We start from the raw sequence: 22,168 nt of genomic DNA, 5'->3' as shown, positions 1-22,168 counted from the left end.
GGTTATATTTTGAAAATTTATGTTTCGAAAAATCATGTTAGATTAATATTGAATAATATTTGCTTAAAATTATGTTTTTGCTTAACTAGTGAATAGTATGAGAGTAATTTATTTGATAAGACATTTTATTATTGTTTTTAAAATTTATGATAGGTTGATTTTTTTTTAAAATCTAATACGATTTTTCTTGTTAATAGATTATGTAAAATCGCGATTCCAAACTGAATTGAACCGTATTTAAATAATTTGGTTCGAATCGTATCCATGATTTTAATGGTTTAGTTTAATAGATAATAGATTAGTTCTGATTTCATCCTAAATCGATCCAAAGAGGACCATGTTTACCACTAATTTTAACCCATGAGCCGGCCCAAACCAAAACATCAAAAAATGATGCTGGGCCCATGAGCGGTCATGGTCTCCACTTTTCGGCCCGCCCAATAATGATGCTTATAAGGCACCGATCGACCTTTTTGCGTCGTCTGCTTTTGCTTTTGCTTTTGCTTTTGCTTGCTTAGCGAAAGGGCTACTTGCCGCCTCAAAGAATCGCAACTAGCTTGTCTCCACCTGTTCATACTCTCTCTCTCTCTCTCGGAAATGGCGGATTCTTACCGGAGGTTAGACGACAGGAGGCCAACTCTTCCTTCTCTCTTCTCGAAACGCCCTCGCTCCGATTTCGGTATTGTCTCAATCTCTCTCTCTCTCTCTCTCTATATATATATGTCTATCTGTCTGTCTGTCTATCTATCTATCTATCTATGTGTGTGTGTGTGTGTGTGTGTGTGTTTGCGTTGGCGGAGGAGCTAGGGTTTCGGCTTCGCGAGATAGATGTTTTGATTTTTTTTTTTTTTTTCCTCGTCATGTTATGGTGATATGTGATTAATTCTCCGTTTGTTTGCCCAGAAAAAAATGTAAATGTGTTAGAAGTCTCCGATCTTTGATTATCCTTTGTTTGAGGTTGCGAATTACGAAAGAAAATAGTTCGACTTATAACTGTGATTTGATTCAACTGTTTGACCTAGCGAAGGTGAGCAGTGAGCTTTCCATTTATTTATATCCAAATCAGTATAAATATTCAGATTTTGATTCAGATGTTGTTGGATTGATGCCTATCTCCATATTATATATACAGATACACACATACATATCTGGTTCAAATTTGTTAGGATAGGTTGGTTATTTTTTATGATCAAGTCATCCGGAGTCAGTAATCGTAGGATTTTTGGGGTTAGTAGGTTTGTTGTCCTAGATCTGCCTGCAAAATATAGAAGTGAGTTTAGCGTGGTTGAGCTCATCATTTGAAAGTATCGTTTCAGCAAGTGATGCATTGATTCCGGTGCCAAGCAAGATATATGCCTTGTTCCGAATCCATGCACGTTGCCGTTTTTATCTCTCTCACCTTTATGAGCCAACGCATTTATTGAACTTTACTTATATGCTTTCAAGTTTTTTTTTCTTCACTAGTGGTAATGGTCCTTTGTCCTGATTTATTGGGGGCTGAGGTGGCGGCACTCATAACCAACAGTAATTGAATACCCTTAGTTTTTTTTTTTCCTTTTCTTTTCTTTGTATATATATAGTAATATATATTAATCAGCCAATTTTTCATTATTTGAACACCAACATTTATAAATTCAACTTTACTACAATCATACTTATTTACACTTCCAAACACATCCATAGAGAGAGTATTTTGAACACTTATATTTATAAATTTATAAATTCAACTTTGCTACAATCACACCCAAATACACGCCCATAGAGATAGTCAGTACGACCATATCACTCTCTCTTTGGGTGTGTGCCTATCTTTTCTATTATAAATTTGAATACTAATCTCACAAATTGTGAATACGTAAAACTTGCCCATTCCTAAATTTGCACTCACCTTATAAACCACTCATAAAAAAATTGTTAGATTATATTCTTATATTAAATATATAAATTATCTGCACGCTCCCATAGGTGCTTCAAACCTTAAAAACTTCTATATGGTCTCGCTCTTCCGTCCCCACTTCGTGCAACTGGAATTAATTACATTTCCAATTGCACACACACTTGGTAATCACAATTTTCATTCTATGGATTAATTACATATTCAGAATATATATATATATATATATATATGGGAATTAATTATAGCTCTTCTGTTCACATAAATTTCTAACTTTCAACATAATCTCTAATTTAATTACATTTCCAATTGTACATATATATATTTACACACATACATATACATACATAGGCACTGTTAATCACCATTTTTATTCCATAGATTACAAATCTATGAATATAGATATAGATCTAGGAATAAATAACAGTTCTTTACACAAATTTGTAACTTTCTAACACGATTTTTAATTTAATTACATTTCCAATTATATATTTATGTATTTTCATATATACATACTAATACATATATACACAATGTTAATCACCATTTCCATTTAGTGAATTGCAGATCTATAGATATAGATATAGATCTCGAAATGAATTATAGGTCTATACATTTAGTTTACATAATTATACATTTAGATTATAGCTCCTCAACTTCTTCCCCAACTTCCCATAATTATATACTTCTTTACAAGCTCTACTTCATCTCAAGTGCCTTCTTCTTCTTTGTTTCCTTGGCAAACACCGACGCTGGAAGCTTATCAGTCCCTCCAATCACAATAGGTTGCTTTTGAAACTCTCTTTGAACTTCAAAAACGTCATTGGATCAGGGAGGAGGGAGGTTGAGGGACGAGGAAAGAGGTCGAAGGTGGTAGGGGAGGTTGGAAAGGATGGAGGGGGTTGTGGGGGAGATGGAGGGGGGATGAGGGTGGGGGTTGTCTTTTTCGCTTTATAACTTTGAATTTGACTAAATTTTTTCCTTTCCCACTACCAAATTTGGCGAGTAAATCATGTGTTTTGTTAGTTTGGATGAAAAATGTAACCGTAGCACATTAGGTTAAAACCACATAGGGGGGTATTTGGTTATTTTTGAAACACAAGGAGGCTAAGTGCTTTGGGGTAATACCACAAGGGTAAAGTGTTTTCCCCTCTTTATTTACCCTTTTTTATTTTTTTTATTTTATAGCAATTTCAGCATCTCAATTAGGAGTGACATGGTAGTTCCTAGCTATTAGTACTTGGGGGTTGTGGGGGAGATGGGGGATGTGGGAGAGGTTGGGAAGGTGGTGGTGGGAGGGGTGAAAATGTAACCATAGCACTTCAGGTGAAAAGCACTTAGGGGGGTATTTCGCTATTTTTGAAACACAAGGAGGCAAAGTGCTTTTTGGGGTAATACCACAAGGGGTAAGGTGAATATTTCCCTCTTTATTCATCTTTTTTTAATAGCAATTTCAGCATCTCGATTAAGAGTAACATGGTAGTTCCTGGCTTTTAATACTTCGTTGTTTGTGATATCTATGAGATATATTTGGGTATTCTTAAATTGTGAAAACTTTTGTGTTTATTTGTTTTTTAAAAATTAGTGCAATTAGGAAAAGTATTTAGCAATGCCTCCCAGTTTCTAATGGTGATCCTTTGCTTTGTAGGATTTTGATTTATCTATCTTGTTGCTCTTTTCTTTTTTCTATTTCTTTCCTCAAACACCCCCTCCCCAAATCGCAACTACATGGACCACTGAAGAAGCACGGTCACTTCTAGGGAGGAAGTGTGTCGTGTCCGACATCCGTGTTAGACACCGACACTCTTTAGATATTTCTAAAAGCGTGTCTGACACTTCTTTAACGTGTCTTAATTAAAAAATCATATTTATGTTATTGGACACTTTATCGACACTTTGCGGACACTTCGATGACACTTCTTGAATCCTCCGAACATGTCCTATGTGAAGAATCACTTCATTATTACAATGGTTTGTATTTTTCAAAACGCAACTTATGCCCTTTAAATATGTTTTGAAATATTTATAAGATGAATACATCATGTGTATTATAATGTTTTGTAATTTTTTTATTCTTTAGAATGTAATTCTTGTGTGGATGATATATTGATGTTTCTATTATGAAAAATATGTAACTTTTTAAATAAGTTTAGTGTAATATTCACCTTGTATTGTTTCGCAAAATTTAGGCCCCTTTTTAGAAACTGATGGTTTGTTTGGTTTGTTTTTAAGAGAATTGTTTTTGAAAAAAATTTCCAAAATTTTGTTTGGTTTGTGATTTTTCTCAAAAAAATTCCAAAATCACTTTCTCTCTCTTATACATCAATCAATCACTTTTTCTCTCTTCTTTCTTCTTCTCAATCACTTTTTCTCTGACACACATCTACTCAATTATAACAAATATCAAAGCATCCCAAACTCCAAAACTCTAAAACTACTTTCAAAATATACAACCAAACAAATCAAAAAAAATTTCTAAACTCTCTCTTCAATTTTTTTTTTTTGAAAATTATTCTCTCAAAAGCAAACCAAACACACCTTGAGTTTTTTTTTTTTTTTTTCGTTTTTTGTTTTGGTGAAAAATTTTAGGTGTGTTTGGTTTGTGTTTGTAGAGTAGTTTTTGAGATAAAAAGTACGAAACCTTGTTTGTTTGCCTTTTTTCAGAAATGGTTTGGAAAATTGTTTTGGGGAGAGAGTTTTAAAAAAAAGTGATTGATTTGATGTATAGAGAGAGAGAGTGATTTTAGAAAATAGGTAACCAAACAAAATTTTGAGATTTTTTTTGAAAAAAATTGTTTAGTTTGATTACTCTTGAAAATTTGTTTGTAGAGAATTTCTCAAAAAAATTTCAGAAAAACAAACCAAACAAGCCCTTTACTTTTTTTAGAATTTTTTTATTTTTTATTTTTAAGATGCAACTAACCTAGATACACTTGAAAAGTGTAATATTTATAGCAAAAATTCATCAAATATAGAAAATATACAAAAATTCGGTAAATTTTTGTATTTCTGTGTATTTATTGAATTTTAAAATATTTCTTCACAAATATTTTATTTTTTAGGGGCATCTAAGTTATGCACATCTTGAAATGTACTTAAAATATTAAAAAAATTCATTAAAAACAAAAAAAAAAAACAAAAAATTCAATTTTTAAAAAATCAATCAAAAACAAACAAGGTGATTACTTTTTTTTTTAAATTTTTTTTGAATAAATTTTTCATATATGAGATATAATAAACTTTTAAATATATTAAATTTTAACGTGTCCTAAACATATTGTATCCTGCATCTTTTCAAAATTAACATGTCGACGTGTCCATATCGTGTCAATGTCGTGCCAATGTCGTGCTGTGCCAGTGTCTGTGTTGCTTAGGGCACCACCCTCCTTCCCATATAATTTTTGAAATTTTGTTGCTTAAAATTGTAGATGTTTCCAGTGGTCGTGATTTGCCTAGCTATTTTGGTCGTGATGATGAAGGAGCAGCAAACCGTTTTATTGGAGATTCCGACTCCGTTGGAGCATCCTATGATCGTTACACGCGCAGTGCGGTATATATTATTTATTTATATTTTAAATTGGGTGCCAATATTGTGACTTTTTATGTAATTGTATATGTAGATCTAATACTAGGTGTAATATCTCAGCAAATTTCATTGTATGGTGGGGGAGGTTCTGCTAGACCTTTGAGTGGTGGACTAAGTGGTCACCCTATTGATGACCCACGAATGATTGGAATTGGGGGATCAAACCCAGTGGTGACCACAAAAGGCCATTCTATGGGATTGGGAGGTGGCAGGCCACTTCCTCCTGATGCTAGCAGTACTCTGTTTGTGGAAGGTTTGCCTGCCAACTGTACACGTAGGGAAGCTTCTCGTATCCTTTCGTAAATTTTAATTTTTTCTTATTTTATTGCTTTGCTTTACATTTTTAGCTTGTACCTTTGTTCCTTAACTTGGGTTGTAGATATCTTTCGCCCTTTCGTAGGATACAAAGAAGTGAGATTGGTGACCAAGGAACCAAGACGTGTAAGTTTTCCTTTTTAATCTCTTTCATAATCATTTTTTTAAAAACTTTTGTGCTGATCAATAAATTCTCTTTCTGTGGTTCTTGCAGTCTGGGGATGATCCACTGGTACTTTGTTTTGTTGATTTTGTGAGTCCAGCCCATGCTGCCACCGCTATGGATGCTTTGCAAGGTAAGCTTTACTTGCACATCCCTTTCACATATAAGTAGTTTTGGCAATATCTGTTGCAGTGTCACTTCCTGTTGCAAATTTTGAACTCTTTAGTATATCGCTTCTTTTGCTACATTTGATGCATCCCATGCTACATTTTTATGGTTCAGTTCATACTTCCAGTGAGATCTTGTATGTTCTTTATAATGATCTGAATAGGGAATGACTGTCTTTCACCGAACTGTGGTGGTGATGTGTTTATTTTTTTATATGCATACAGATAATTGTTAAAATTAAACTGTGGTGGCTTGAAATTCTAAGTAGCATGGATACTTCTAAGAATGTGACATTTCTGTGTCAGGCGCCAACACTCCTTGAACACTCTAGAACACGTGTCCGGTACTATTTTTTCCACGTGCATAATTAAAACTAAAATTTTAATTTTAGACACATCCGAAACTCATTTTGAGACGTGATCGTTAAAAAATAAATGAGAATAACACTGGTTAGAAATTTGCTAATGTATGATTTTCTACGTTCAAGAATTTGATATAATTATCTTATACCCTTAAAACATGTATAATTATTAAGAATAATCCTATAGAAGTTTCACATAAAATTAAATGAAAAATGGAAACTATATGTAAATGTATTAGCAAATGGCTAAGGAGGATGAGGGAAATGTCACAATTATATATGTTTGCTATAATTTGTCTGATTTTTAACTACTTTGGTTCAATAGTCTAAAATTTCATGTAAGAGAATTAGATACAAAATTTACTTAATGTAAAGTAATTATCTAATTTTGCATATATTATGGACATATATAACTATGTAATATATTTTTAGATAATATAATATTTGTGCCATGTTTGAACTGTGTCGATGTCCTACTTTTTTGGAATTTGTTGTGTTGACATGTATGTGTCTTATTGTGTCGTGTCCATGTCATGTGTGTATGCTTCATAGCTAGATTTTATACATTCCAGTATGCAATGTATGGCATACATAATACCTAGAGAGAAAAAAAGAGAAAAGGGAAGCATAGTGCACAAGGCTCCCTCCATTGTGGAGTAGGGGTGAAGGCAGTGTGATTCGGTCTAGTCTATAGCGAAACACTCTCACTGACCCAGATCGGGCTGGTGGTGGTATAACAAAACATTCATGCTGAACTGGATCTATCAGTTCTATTAAAACAAGCACCGTCGCTGACTATACCAATAACAACCGAGCTGAACTGATATGTACCAATACGGTTTTGTTTGTTCAGTTCCATCAGTTGGAAAATTCGGAATAAGAGAGAGAGAGAATTCATTTTCCAGCCACAACTACGTACAAACACACAATACGTATATACATACACATATGTATAGAGAAAAACCAACCACAAATGAAAATATGAAAATGAGGCGTACAACTTACTTTTCCAGATCTCTAAAAGAAAAATCCAAATAGTTATGAAAGATTTTCCGAGTGCAGAATCATTGAGGTGATAGATCTTCTGTTGGATCTTGCCATAGAAACCAGTAATTCAATGCATGTTGGTGGAGTTATCTCTTTTGCTCGTTTCTTCATGCTTGGCGACACTAGAAGCCACGGATTCCCCACAATCCAGTCGACCACTGTGGAAGCAACAACTTAGGCTTCAAAACATATGCTCAGATTATACACTCATTGGCTTGTGATGGTCTGTAGCATAAGGGGGATAGAGTGAAAAGAGAAGGTAGTGGAGAGTGGGGAGGGAGTCGTGAAACAGGGGAAAGAGATGATAGCAAATAGAGAAAAAAAATGAGAAGAAAGAGCAGAGAAAGAAAAGTGATGAATAAAATGTGGGGAAAAGAATAACAGGCGGATAGAAATTAAGAAGAAATAGTACAGAGAGAGAAGAGAGAAGAGAGAAGAGAATTGAAGTGGACAGACGATGAAAGAAAAGCAAGGGATTTGAGAGGTGTAATGGATGAACAGAGATAAAGAGGGTTTTGTTTTCATTGGAGAATATGACTGAAATGAATGGATGAAGTAAGAGGGACGAGGGGTTTATTTTTACTAGAAAGCAAGATTATTATGTATAAAATGTGGGTTTCGCGGAAAGTGCTAAAGGGAGTTATAATTATAACATATATACAGAGGGATATGGGTGTTTGGCTTGATCGATATTAGTTCCAACTTTTGGAAACCAAAAATAATTGAAAATTGAGTTTTTGTTCATAAAAAAACCGAGCAAATTAGGAGTAATAAAAAACCAACCAAAACCAATTGGTTAGGTCAGTTTCGGGCAGTCCAATCGGTGTGACCTGCTTTTCTTTCACCCCTAGTTTGAAGTATGGGGAGAGTTAGATGTGCGCAACCTTTCACCTGCTTGCTGAGAAGCTGTTTTTTTGTTTGATGTTGTGCTAAGGTCATAATACCTAGAGAGAAATCCATGCAAAATCGAGAACCATATTAATCAGCTCCTAGGGATCTCAAAGTTCCTTTTGGGCATGACTTATTTGAGCTGAAAAAGAAAATCAGTCAGCTCCTTGATTATTGTTTTTGTTTTCTGCAGCACATTACCTCATTTCTTTTATTAAAATCAAATTGGTTAATAATCATATTTTCTAATCAGTTTTAACAATATAATGAACTAAAATAGAAAGCAAATAAATTTACTGGGACAGTATAATTTTTTTCATCCAGTGCTGTTAAGAATAAAGAACAGTAGATTTTCACATGTTGAAAGTCCCAAAGCTTATGATATCTTCCCAAATAAAAAATCCAAATTATGAAGAACTCCCAAAACTCTTCAATCTAATATTGGTGGCCCTAATCGTTCTAGTTGATGTGAAAAACTCAATGCTGAGAGCTAGGATAATGCGTGCCTTGTCTGTGCACGTGGTATAGGCCTGGATTGCTGAAGGAGGCTTCTCAGATCACTTGTCAGACCTGCGGTGCTGTTTTGTGTCTAATAAAACAACAATGCTGTTAATAAATCATATGGTTAGCGACACCTTGCCCTATTGTCCCTGCCAAGAACACTCTACCTTACTGCATGTGGTTTTTATCCATTGAACTCTGACAACAAAAATCCTGGCTGTACTTACCCACCACCATCGTCTTTTTTTCCTTTTGCTCGTACGGCCATATCCTTGTGCCTAACAGGATAATAAGTGGTGGACCTGCAATTGCAACCTTATTCCATGTTTGTTTGGGCGGACATGGACTTTGGATTGGATTAATAATCCAACAAAATGTATAATTCGATCCAATGTATGGCTAAGAAAATTGGGGTCTGGCTTAAGAGTCCTTCCGGACATAGTAACCCCCATATGTGTGACTATTGAATCCCAAGAGGGGTGAGATACAAAATGGAGGACTAAGTAGAGGTTTAGACTAATTAAATTTCAAAATTGATAAGATTTTGTCAATTCCTTTTCAAAATGCTGAGCCAATCTAAACATGAGATAGGATACACAATCCAGTTCATCTAAGCAAACATGACCTTAGAGTACTGGGAAGTGATGATGAACGTTTCATGCGAGTGAGTTTTTGTATTTGGTTTGAAGTGATACTTGTACGTCTAATTGTCCTCTATATGATGATGTCCATAATCGTGGTTCAATTGCGTGGTTAGTTGCATGGCGTGAAATAGTCAAACTCAATTTTGCAGGTTATAAATTCGATGAGCATGACCGTGACTCGGTCAGTTTACAGCTGCAGTTTGCTCGCTACCCTGGTGCAAGGTCAGGTGGCGGGCATCGTGGCAAGCGTTGAATTATGCGGTTGTACAGGTGACAAATCCTATCCCCCATGCGTTCGACTCTTTGCTATAATGGCCATCAGGTTCTATTAAAGGAAGTATATTTTGGAATGACAAATCACACTAAATTGTGAAACCCGGCATTTGTGTAGGACCCACTTGAGTCTGCGAGTTTTGTGATAGCGAGAGATTAATCAATGGCTTTGGAGTTTCAAGAATTTGCATTTCCCTGAGTTGGCGCATTCGTTAGGACAAGCTTGTACCGAGTGGGATTTTAATTATTGAGGGTCGGTTGCTCAAGTTATAAGGCATCTTATCTTTTTTATTTTTTTTTTAATTTCTGTTGAATACAGTTTCAGTAGATTCTGGTATTTTTTATATTTTATATTTAGAGTCGCAACAAAAGATTGCTTATGTCTTTTTTATGTACTTTGATCAGGATTTCATATTTGGATTTATATATATATAATTAGTAATGAACAATGGTGGCTGTGAGATAGGCACTGTAGCATTTTACTTCTTATTTGTCTTGCTTGTTTCCAAAGATTTATTTTTATTTATTTATTTATAGTTCTACACAAAAAACTGTCCCTTTTTGACCTTTATTTAATTTTGATTTTCTATGCAACAAAAATATTTGGTTAGTGGTCAAGGTTCCCACCTTCAAATGTTTTGTTTTTGCTGTGCAAAATTCAAACATTTTGGTTTTTTTAAGTATTTTTCCCTTTTGTTTTCATCTCCAATCTATCAAAATGAAGGCGTAAAAAGTTGTTGCAAGATTTACTTTGCATTGGATATAGTCACCGTTCTCTTGGCAAACAGCAGTAATGGGTTTCATGAGAATTAAACAGCGAACAATTCTGATGCATTCGATTACCTTAATTGCTGTTGGAACTGAGGACTTCTTATTAGGTGGATGGATGAACAACATGGTGGGCGTAGCATGAGTCATCGTTCTGGAATTCTGTGTCTCGAGAATAGTTACTTTTTTTCTTTTCTTTTTTTAAATGAAGTGCCCCATGAGTTCTTTTTGGGGAGTGAAAATCATGACTATGCAGATGCACCTCAAGGGGTTTAGCTCAGTTGAAGCAGCGTTACGATGGTAAGAGGTCCTAATCTCAAGTAGTGTTGTGTTTAATGCTCTTAAATTATGGAAGGAAACTAATAACTGTGATTGGCTTTGTTAAAGATGTGGGAAAGCTTTGCCTATGACCTGAACCACTTGGGCTGTAACATTCAATGTTCTTATTTTAACCTCGAAAGGGTTAAAATGTGTACTTGTCCCATTATAGTTTTAATCGATCGTTTAAACCTGTCATATTAGCGCTAGAGGATTTGGATGTGCTAACTAGTGGATCTTTGCTGTTGATGAATGAAGAAAAGCAGCTTGATTTGTGAATTTGATTTATCCAGTTGTTGCTTCTTTACGGAGGTATGCATGTTCGTAGAAGTCTACATTGATCTGAAGAATGATTGCAATCAACTATTGAAAAGTTTCGCGATGAGGGCATTATTCTGAAAAAGACCATTGTGAGGACTTAATTTTTGGTGTCCCCATGTTTTGACTGCAACATGGTCTTGTTTCCGTATGCTAAAATTATCCGCGTTACAATCCGCTCTGCCTGACCCATCTTGAAAATGCCATTGCAGTAGGTCAAGGGTTGGATGGATGTCAACTCATAAGCTATTGAGGGTAGGGATGATTGTCCAATTCCTATTGTGAAAGAAAAAGGCCATCCTGTCACAGCAAGCAGGTTGCTTCCTCTGTCGTTGGAACTATGAGGACTTGCTGTAACCTGGGAGATATTAGGGTGACACAACAATAGTGGTTCAGCCTGGTGAACAAGAAAAAAAAGAAAGAAAGAAATAAAAACGGTCACTGGACAGCGCTGTGTTTTCGTTGCCTTTCCATATTTGTCAATCAAAACTTTTTAGGGGTTGCTGTCGATACCGCTTTGTGTTTTCTGTTAGAAAGAGGAAGACAGTAAATTTGCTTGGAAAATAATATATATATATATGTGTGTGTGTGTGTGTGTATGTGTTGGTCATTTTTTTTCCAAATAGTTTTGCGATATTTCTCAAGGAATGTAAAATAATGAATTTGGGGTCACCATTGTTTTGTCCAGTAAGTGCAAATTAAAAAGAAAAAATATGATCTCTGGTTGGTTCTTAGATTGCCAAGAAACACTATTGAGAGCCTATCTTATTTAAGTAATTGATAATACCAGTCAGTCTCAGATTTCGAGTCTCATATATTGCTTATCAACACAGACCAAACAACATTTATATTTCTTTAAATGTAGACATGTAGGTGTCAGTTGCTTTTCTCTCCAACTCATTACATATTGAGAACAAAATGCTTTGAAATTTCGTGACTTCTAATCAATCAAACTATTTGGTATGTTTTTGTCATGGGGGGAATTCGTGAACTCCCAGGTCTCTCTCTCTCTCCAATCTAATCCTTTGTACCCATTTGTTTGTTTGGGGATTACATTAGTATTCTTTGGACCTTATGTTGACCCATGATTGTTTGAGGAAAATTAGTGTGAGATTAGCAATCCCTCCAATGGTAAGACTAGCATTCTCATCGGGGGTTGTGATTACTAATCCAATCTCATAGATTGGTGGTTGAAAAACTGTTTTGCCTCTTACTTCATAAAATCATCAAAGTCACCTTATATCTGATGAGAGCTTTTATGTAAGTTCATAGATTAACTTACTAATACCATTATACCGCTACACGAGTGTATGAATAAATAAAATTTATTTTACATCTCCATCCCAATACTACTATACTAAGAATCTCATCAATCAATTCCACCGCAACAAAGTTATCTTATATCTAATAAGAGCTTTTATGTAAATTCATAGATTTAGTCTCAACTAACTAATACCACTACACGAGTGTATGAATAAATACAGTTTATTTTACATCTCCAAACTAGTACTACTATGCTAATAATCTCATCACTCAGTTTTACTGTAATTATAAACTCGTCCAATTTAATTTGTAAAACATCCGCCAAACAAACAGGGAGACTAGAGTGTATTTGATTGAACTCCAGTTAAATGGTTGGAAAGGAATTTGTGGACAAAAAAAACAGAGGGAATAGTATGTTAAATAGAAGTTTTTTTTTTTTGGGTTTGTGTGAAATAGTATATGAAATCGGATAGGATACACAATCCTTAGGAGTAACATAGCAGTACTAGGATTTCAAATGCAATTATCCTAAGCAGTTTGGTTTCAGATGTTCTCTCTGTCTTGTTGATAATCTTCTTATTGGTTTACTAGCCATAGGTGGGTAAGTAACGAGCAGTTTTTGAAGTTGACAGAACTTGAGAAAATTTTGAAATTCTCTGAAATAATAATATAATTGCCTTTTGTCTTGGCCAAAACATGTTTATATATATAGATGATGTACAATGGTGGCTTTTTTGTCTTTTGTAGCTGCATAAATCAGACTAGCTCATTATCATGAATGATTATAGCTACATATGGTTAATTACATCAAGACTCCTCAACTATTAATGAATATTACCTTTGCTCCCTTATTTATCAATTTATCAATCCGTACATATTGAACACCTCAATTTTGAAAACTATACAAATACATTTCCTTTGTAGGTGGCTTAGAGAGTTGAAAGTGATATTTTTTTTTAGTTGAGGAAGTCAAGATGTACGTTGATAAATGAGGGAGGTAAAATGATATTCACTGAAAGTTGAGGGGGTCTCGGTGTAACTAACCCTTACCCCGGAAAGATTGAGACTTCTAAAAAGTTTCTCCAAATTTATCCACAATGACATGACATGTTATGTGTCAACTTTTAATTTGTCTCAAATTTTAACCTGGCCTAACTCTCATGCAATATCATTAAAGGTGAATTATAAATTTTAAATTATGAGTCTCCAACATTAAGGGTAATTTGGTTCAAGTCTCATTATTCAGGCATCCATGTCTTGACAATTATTTATTTTCCAATTTCATTGTTTTTGCGTACTTTCACTATCCAAGTTTGTAAGGCATGTATGTAACTGTTGCAGAGCAGAGCTCGACATGAGGACCCAGTTATTCCTCAACCTTCATCAGTGGCTTATGGGGGAAAAAACAAATATAATTTTCCAATAATTTTTTTGCGACACTCATTTCATGTCAAATGGTTCAGTGTGTGATATGTAGAACATCGTTGATTCTGAATCTCATCTTGATGACAATGGCTAGAATGCTTATGGGAAATATGGTTTCTCTACGTATGAGCACCTTCTTTGTCATGGATATATATGGTGATTGATTTGACTTTCAGCAAGTGCATATCAACGGAATGGAAGGTAAACAAACCCATTTTTGGACATTTTAGACAAATTTTTTCTCTCTTGAAATTCTTTTACTTTTATGCCAAGATTCCAACCTAGAATAGAACAATGTTTATACCGAAAGCTAAAACTGATTGCATTTCAGGTGGTGCTTTCTGCAAACATTTCACACTTGTGTCAGTAATTGTATACGAGTCAACTGCGTGGTGGCTGATAGGAACCATCACCAACCATCATGATACCTCATTGCTGCCCAGCCTAACAGTGAGTGGGCAGGCCCTGTGGACCATGTTTTCTATGATGCCTCTGTTCATGGCATGTCCTTTCTGGTGGTCTTAATGCCGGAACAGCCATCGTGTTGGTGTTGATATTCATGGCCCTTCAATGGTGCAGTGGCAGTCCAGATCGGTAACCCATTGGCATCTTCTCAGAAAATGACTAAGGAATATCAGTTGATCAACTGTCCAGTTATTTTTTCAGGCTGTTTAGAAAATTGTCTTTCGTAAATATTTTAATTTTATTTTTAAAAAAAATAATTGCACTCAGACAGACTGGTGTTATTCATATCCTAAGGTTGAAAGATGGTATTTGGTCCATGGATTTTGATAGGGATTTGGAAAGAGAGAAGAAAAAAATTGGTGAGATGTGAATGAAATATTTCATTTTTTCCTTTTTATTTTCAAAATTTCTATTTAAATTCATGATTCAAACATAGGCCTCGTTTGAAAATAAGTTATTTTAGTAATTTTTTGACTTTTTACAAAAAAATGTACAGAAAAGTAGAGAGAGTGATGTAACAATTTATAGTGATTTTTTGACTAAAATGTATAGTTTGACAAACAAGGCCTAAATAGAGGACATATTTTGATGAAATTTTCAGAGGGCTTTCCGGACCCTTCCTCAATAATTTGCATTCTAAATGTTCTTTCTGGTCTCCAAGGGCATATATCAGACCTTGCTCTTTTTTGAGTCCTTTTTTAATGATTTTTTTATCCTCTCCAGGGGTCTCATGCATACATACATGCATAAATTCAATCAATTTATGAGAAGATGAAAGTGCCCAATTTTTGCATAAATGGAATGAAAAATCCTTGCCAATTTCGATCAGAAAAAAGAAAACTGATCATGAAGGACATTCAAATGAGCTAGTGCCTTCGCAGCTAGAGATATCATACTACTAGTTCCTCTCTGAATGATGTCAAGTAATGGCAGTTGTCCCGATACATCCCATAATTTGTTTTGTTTCAATTAGACCCATTGAAACATCATGTCTACGGCCTTCAGAGCTTTCTCTTATGACGTTGGCGTCAACGAGCTCAACAATTTTATCATCGGAACTATGTCATTGGCTTCAACTAACACCTTACTAACCCTCTGCAATTGTTCACCTTCAATCAGTGTCGAGAGTGCATCTAAAGACGTTTCACACGCATTGACATCTTGCTCTTCAAGAACTCGCACAAGAGGTTTCACGTCGTCGGCCTCTATAAGATAGAATGAGGACTCAAGCGTGTGTCTGCCCGTGTGCAGGGCACACGGTCTTAATTTTTTTTTTTTTTTAGATACCTCTAATTAAAAAACACAAAATATACATATATATATATATATATATAATTTCAATATATTTTCATATTTTGTTATATTCAAAGGATTTTTTAAATTTTTTGTACAAAATTTTTACTTTTTAAGTATATTAAAAAGATTAAGGCCAAGTTTGGTGTCCTCCAAAAAATCTAAAAAGTCAAAAAGTCACTATCTTATTTAAGTTACATCATCTTATTTAAGTCACATCACCTCTCTAACACATCACTTCAAACCCAATCCAAATCCAACCCATATTTCATAAAAAGTCAAAAAGTGCACTTATTTAGTCTTCCCAAACTTGACCTAAGTGAATTGAATTTTTTTTTTAATTTTAATTAATTAAAATATTCATTAAGTATGTCTAATTTCTTGGTTTATCTTATTAAATTATTTGGGATTATAATTTACTTTTAAGGGTTGTTTGAGATGAACTGTATAAGGACACTTTTTGACTTTTTAGCTAAAAAAGTAGAGAAAAAAAAGATGTATATTTAGGATAATTTTTTGACTTTTTACGAAAAAAATATGTATTAAAATAAAGTGGTGCTATTAGTACCCCATAAATTATTTTGGACCCTCCATTTCTTTGGACCCCCACTTATAAATTTTGAAACCCTTAAAATTTCTTTTCTCTCCCCAAATAATACCAAAATTATCCTTAAACATTCCACCCATTGAATGCAAAACTCACACCTCCAAAAAAACATCACTTCCAAAAAACCCTAACAAAACCCACTAAGAAGAAGAAGAGTCTCATCCTTTTCAGAACCCACGAAGAAGAAGAAGAAAAAAAAGAAAAAGAATACTATCTCTGCTGTAGACACCCCATTTTTGACCGTCATCAGGACTTGGATGTCATCGTTTGAACACTCGATAATCATCCACGTTCGTGTTCATTTTGAGTTCTCAAAGGTCTCGGCTGCGTGTCTTGCCCTAGGATCTCTCAACTTGTCTATTTTATGCTTGGTTGTGGACCAAGGACTTGTGATTTTGCTTCTGAGGGAAGGGGTGGCTTGTTGGCCATCCCCATACCCCATCGGCTATGGCATGATGCCATCGGCCTTGCTTCCTTGCCATCGGCCATAAATGTTGGCCGGTCAGCACTTTTGTTGGTCGGTCGGCACTTATTTTGGTCGATCGGCCATATTTTCTGGCCGAGGCTTTTTCTTTGCCTTTTTTAAGCATTGTGCATGCCAGTTGTGCCAGCTGGTGAGCACAGACCCTCCCCTCCATACACGTATATGGAGAGATTTGAACCAAAGCTTAGCTTCTCTAAGAAGCTTTGAATTTGATTTCCTATAAGAGGGAAGCCTCCCCTCCCTTTCCAGAGGTTCAGCAAAATAGATATAGAGTTCATATATCCCTCTCTCTCTATATATCTCTCTCTCTATATTTGTGTGTGTGTTAGTGCCTTAAAAGTGTATTTTGTTCATACTTTTGCACTATAGCACCTAGTAGAACACCTTTCTTTGGTTGCTAAGGCACTAGGAAGTTGGTTTCAGAGTTCTTGGGCTGGTTTTGATCCAAGTGAGTGGCTGGAGTTGTGTTCTTGAAAGTGTTCTTTAAGGGTGAGCAACTAACCTTTTGTTTTCCTATTTTGGCTTAAGCTTTTAGACCTATTTGCATATTGTTTTAAGCTTAACTATAAACTGAAAAAAGTTCTGTTTTTGTGTGCTTAAGATGATTGTTTAAGGTCACTTTTTGGTTGGGGGTTATCTACCCCCTCTTAAGCCTTGTTTGGCCTTATTTTGAGCCACTTCTTTTGGCCTTTGTTCTTGCTTTGGCTTGACCTTTCTACCACTGAAATCCAGAGAATTTTCAGTGATGGAAAGGTGGTTTTAGAGTCTTGTATAAGAGAGGGACACCCCTCTCTCCTTGTGTCTCATTTGCTTGTGTTAATGGCTTGTAATGGTAGCATGTTTGCTTAGCATGTTTTGGCTTTATTTCAGCAAGTATTTGGTGTCATTTGGTCATGATATACCTCTGTTCTAGGTTGGTTTAATGGCTTCTTGCATGCACCATATACTTGCCCTGTAATCCCCTCTATTGCCTTAACATGCATTTAACATTTGGACTATCATACTTACATATTTTGGCTCAACTCAAAGGAACTTTAGGTCATATTTTAGCATGCTAAAGCTCTGTTTGGTGTTGTTTTGATCATATATGCATTGCTTTGTATAGCTACCATACATCCTCGCTTACTAGCTTTGAATGTCCAAGTCATTAGCATGCACTACTTGGACCTTTTTTCATGATTTGGCATCATCTCATATCTGATTTCAGTCCATGTAGTGCAGCCTTACACTTGTATTTATCATCCTTTCAAAGCTTTGAAGAGTTGGTGTCTTATGCCTTAAGGTTAGGTCATTGTGTATGCCTCCATGATTAGGTCTTCGGGATGCCATCTAAGTGGGTTTTTGGGCCTCTTTTGACATGTCATGTCTCTGTTTTTCATTGGTTAAGTTATGTCATGTTTGGTTATAAAAGGTGTAGTGTAATCCCCTTTGTTGGCCTTACTTGCATCTTGCTTTCGGCCCTTCATTTTGGCTTATTTTAGCTTTGGCCCTTACATGTTTTAGACTCCCTTTAGCATGATCTAGGACTGTTTTGGTTGTCCTTGGCTCTTTGGAGCTTGTTTCATGTGGCCTTAGTACAAGCTTCTTGGCTAGCCTTAAGCCTTGAGCTTTCTTACATGTTATGCTTGACTTGTATGTATGATTTGGCATCTTCCTTGACATCATTTCAGAGCATGTAGTGTTGTCACGCTTGCATGCTTTTCACTTTTTGAGTGCTTTCGAGAGTTGTCCTCTTTGTGCCTAAGTGATGGACCAATAAGTGTACATGTTTGTTTTGCATGTTGGTGCCTTAGTTTTAGTGTTTTGGCCACTGATTTGGGCATGGCCGAGGTCTGCCCATTTTAGTTTAAGTCCATCTTGCACGATTCTTGCATGTTGTTGCATGCTTGTTCCATTTCGTCGTTATTGCATACTTGGTACATTGCATTTTGCATGCTTCGTACATTGCATATTTGTATGTTTAGGTTACATAGTATTGTTGCATACTTGTTGTATGCCATGTTGTTTACATGTTAGGTTGCGTTGTATTGCCTTTGGCATGCTCATGTTGCATTGTATTGCATTTCCATGTTGCATCGTATTTGGCATACTTACATTGCATTATGTTTGGTTTGGGTGTCGAACCAAACACGAGGACCGAGGGACGTTTGTACTTGAAGTGACGAAACGTGCCTCAATCCTCGATCGCCGACACTCTTGATCCAACATGATAGGGTTCTAGGCATTCATGTGTTTTTGTACATTCATTCCATATTGAATCGCACACTTGGCTTCTTTGGCCATCATATATCGACATGCATGATTAATGGCCCAAGGGTCGAGCACTACACTCCCTTGAGCTCATGACATGATAGGGAGGGTGTTTGTGCACACATTGCCTTGAAAATGCATTGACATGCTCTGTTTGTCCTCTGCTGCAGCAAAATAATATTCTGCAGGAAGATATGGCTGGCCGGCCATCTTTAGTGCCGATCGACTAAACATTGTTAGCCGAGATCCTCACAAATGGTCGATGATCAATTCCACATGGTCGATGTTCCTATATTTTGGCGAGTGACACCTCACAGTGCTCAGGGAGTGGTTCTGAAGCATCCTTGGGACTTTTGCAGTTTTCAGAGGTGCAGAACAGTGCAAACAGAGGCAACATGTGGCATAGCAACGGGTTTCCAAGCGAGGCGATCGAGCATGCATCATTCAATCATTTCGAGGCGGAGCTGTAGCGACCTCTTTAGTTTCATAGCTTAGTTAATTTGTTTAAATTAGTTAAGAGTTATGTAATAATTAATTAGTTAGGGTAGTTAATTTATTAGTTGATTTGTATTATTTATTCGGACCCTCCGTTGAGAGGACGAATTTTGTAATAAGTATGCGTAAGTGTGTGAATGTCTTCCAACCCCACGTCTTTCTTCCTTTTATTTACCTGCTTTCAATGGTTAGTTTTAGGTCATGTTTCAATTAGCATCCTTATGCTCGCATGTTTGCATCATTCATCTGTATTGCATGCACCGAGCTCGGCGCATCATACTAACCGCATAGTATTTGAATTCTAACTTGAATACGTGTATCGAGTTGTCGTATTTCACATGTCATTCTTAGATAGTCAAGCCTATCTCTAGTTGCATTTTGCATGTGTTGCATTAGGCATCTTAACATAGCTAGGATCATGCATTGGTTACTAACTAGCTATTGTTTTGACTCGGAGTACTGGGTAAGCTTTTATGCTTTAGCATCTTGCATGAGTGTGAGTGTTAACATGACCACATGCTTGCCATGAGACTAACTGCTTATACGATATAACTGCTTGAATGCCTGTGGATAAAGGTTAGATTACTTGAATTGGAACAATTCATTGTAATGCGAGTTTTAAGCCCACTTGATTGTGGCAAAATCATGTTTTATAAGCCCACTTGAGGGTGGCAAATCCACGTCTTAGCCTACTTGCGAATAGCACCTTCAAACAATTTTCAAACAAACAAACATGAGATGATTTGTTCCAACTTAGGCGATCTAGTCTATACTTGTGTTTTGTGCGCATCACATAGTAATTCTAGGCTAATAACCAGAATAAGAACGCATGTATTTTAAAAAATAAGATATCATGTTAGTAAAGGCCGATCTTCGATCGGGCGAGCGAGGGTGCTCATTGCATGACCTTCCCCTCTTGTACCCAAGTTCCCGAGCCGAGGCAACTTTGGTGATGACGGACACGTGGCCTTAGGCACGAGTCAGGGTTTTCTAAATTTTCCAAAATAAAATATTTAAGTGGCGACTCTGTATCTGGCAAAGTAGTCCCTGCTTGGAACTTCTTTACAAAAATCAGTTTTCCAAAACGATTTATCAGATTTGTACTCTTTGGCAATTTATCAATCTCACATTGCACATTGTGAGATCATATTAAGAACCGTGACATTTGAGTCCGAACTGTAGCACAGCACAAAGCCCTCGGGGCGGGTCTACATCTGTCGATTAACCAACTTCACATCTGATATTTTTCATTGTTCTCAAATCCCAGCTCTTTATTTGAGCCACAATAATCTTTCAGGGGATGTTCTAATACAAAACTTGTCTATGGTTGTCACCAACCTTACTTATCTTAGCCTATCATACAATCACTTTTTAAAGATTAAAATCTCCGATTCCCAATTCTTAAAATGGTTTAGCTCTTCTAGTTTTCTTCATTTTAAACTCATCCCAGATCACAAAAAGTTCAAAATCAATGTTCGGTTACCGAATCCCGAACAAGTAAACAATGTCCGGGCCTGTGTTCTCGAATTTCGATCATATGTTCTGGAGTTCAGTCCCAAAAAAATAACGAACATATTTTATTATTTTTGGCATTTTTTTCAAGAAACTTACCCATACAAGGCCAATTTCCTCTAAGCTAAGAACAACATCAAAGTTATGAACCTTCTCTAAGTTTTTATTGTTGTACTCCCCTCGTCTTATAGAGTTGTGGTTACCAGAAAAAATTTCACTCATTGTCATAGCCGGAAAAGTGTAGATAATCAAATAGTTGTCATCGTTATAGCCACAACATTGCCGCCAAAGGATTTTCAAGGTTTTGAGAGTTAGTAGGTTTTGAAGGTGGGATTTGGGAAAGATGGATGGGTGGTGATTGTCACAACCTAAACCCACCCCTATGGGTTTAGCGTCGTAACCGCCCAGTAATCATTGGATTACCGAAGGCCTCTTAACAGAATAACAAAAATATAAGGGGCTGCGGAAGCAATTATACAAAATACAATGTCCATAGAGCTGTGTTAACATATATGAGACAGAAAACTTTAAAACAACTTATATATATATGTGACATCATAAATACATTAGTCTTACGCCACCCATTTACACAGAAAAAGCCAAAAGGGAACTTAGCCCAATGTACAAATAAGCAAAACAAAGCGAAAACATCTGTAGCAAGGTTATAAAACTAAACATTTCAAAAGGGAACCTCCCCGAGAGGCACAGTGGCTGGCTGACCAAAAACTCCAAGCAGCAGCTTAGGCCTAGTCACGCGCCTGTTCACCTACATACATAATATAAACAGTGAGCGTAAGCCTAGTGAATAATAACAGAGTAAAGGGTTTAAATAAATAATGTCCATAATAGAATCAGAAACCAGAGTTTATATCAGAAATAGATTTCTATTCATTTTCATGTTCAACTTCATACAAAAATTAAAGTTCATGCTTCATTATACATGGTACATCCAATAACGTTATCATACTTGTTAGTTCCATAAGGAACCTCCGGTATCGGGAACTTGTAATATACTTGGGCTACGGTATTGTTATCCCCGGGTAAGGGCCATGAGACCACTGTATTATTACCCCCAAGCAAGGGCCTTGCTTATAAACCACGGTATTGTTACTCCCGGGCAAGGGCCTTGT

The 22,168-nt window shown here is 35.9% G+C and overlaps 1 protein-coding gene and 1 long non-coding RNA gene across 5 annotated transcripts; both read left to right on the top strand.

Annotated features, from left to right (window-relative positions):
• The first annotated feature begins 328 nt into the window (after window positions 1-328).
• On the top strand, window positions 329-14,794 carry LOC145788663 (RNA-binding protein 2-like). 4 transcript variants are annotated; one of them, XM_028243734.2, is made up of 7 exons: window positions 329-679; window positions 5,323-5,444; window positions 5,541-5,769; window positions 5,860-5,921; window positions 6,010-6,091; window positions 9,717-9,837; window positions 9,959-10,289. In XM_028243734.2, exons 1-6 carry the CDS (start codon window positions 598-600, stop codon window positions 9,818-9,820), a joined length of 681 nt encoding a protein of 226 aa, XP_028099535.2. In that variant the 5' UTR covers window positions 329-597; the 3' UTR covers window positions 9,821-9,837; window positions 9,959-10,289. The 4 variants fall into 4 exon arrangements, 1 of the variants encoding a protein (XP_028099535.2); XR_014337349.1 differs by lacking the exons at window positions 9,717-9,837; window positions 9,959-10,289 and adding exons at window positions 13,854-14,133; window positions 14,264-14,794 and having other exon boundaries at window positions 484-679; XR_014337350.1 differs by lacking the exons at window positions 9,717-9,837; window positions 9,959-10,289 and adding exons at window positions 14,027-14,133; window positions 14,264-14,794 and having other exon boundaries at window positions 486-679.
• Window positions 11,204-11,690, top strand: LOC145796814 (uncharacterized). Its single transcript, XR_014337352.1, has 2 exons — window positions 11,204-11,336; window positions 11,457-11,690. It is a non-coding gene; the product is annotated as an uncharacterized LOC145796814 (long non-coding RNA).
• Window positions 14,795-22,168: the final 7,374 nt, after the last annotated feature.

The sequence above is a fragment of the Camellia sinensis genome, chromosome 8 (assembly GCF_055761805.1).
Source record: "Camellia sinensis isolate YWXY chromosome 8, ASM5576180v1, whole genome shotgun sequence".
NCBI classification, from domain to species: Eukaryota; Viridiplantae; Streptophyta; class Magnoliopsida; order Ericales; family Theaceae; genus Camellia; species Camellia sinensis.
Note: the sequence above shows the minus strand (reverse complement) of the source record. Positions and strands in the feature narration are given on the sequence as shown.

Bases quoted from the DNA above. Each gene is read 5' to 3' on its own strand.
- LOC145788663 (XM_028243734.2), top strand. From the start codon at position 598: ATGGCGGATTCTTACCGGAGGTTAGACGACAGGAGGCCAACTCTTCCT. The intron at 680-5,322 runs GTATTGTCTCAA...TTAAAATTGTAG, and splicing joins ACGCCCTCGCTCCGATTTCG to ATGTTTCCAGTGGTCGTGAT. The intron at 6,092-9,716 runs GTAAGCTTTACT...TCAATTTTGCAG, and splicing joins CGCTATGGATGCTTTGCAAG to GTTATAAATTCGATGAGCAT.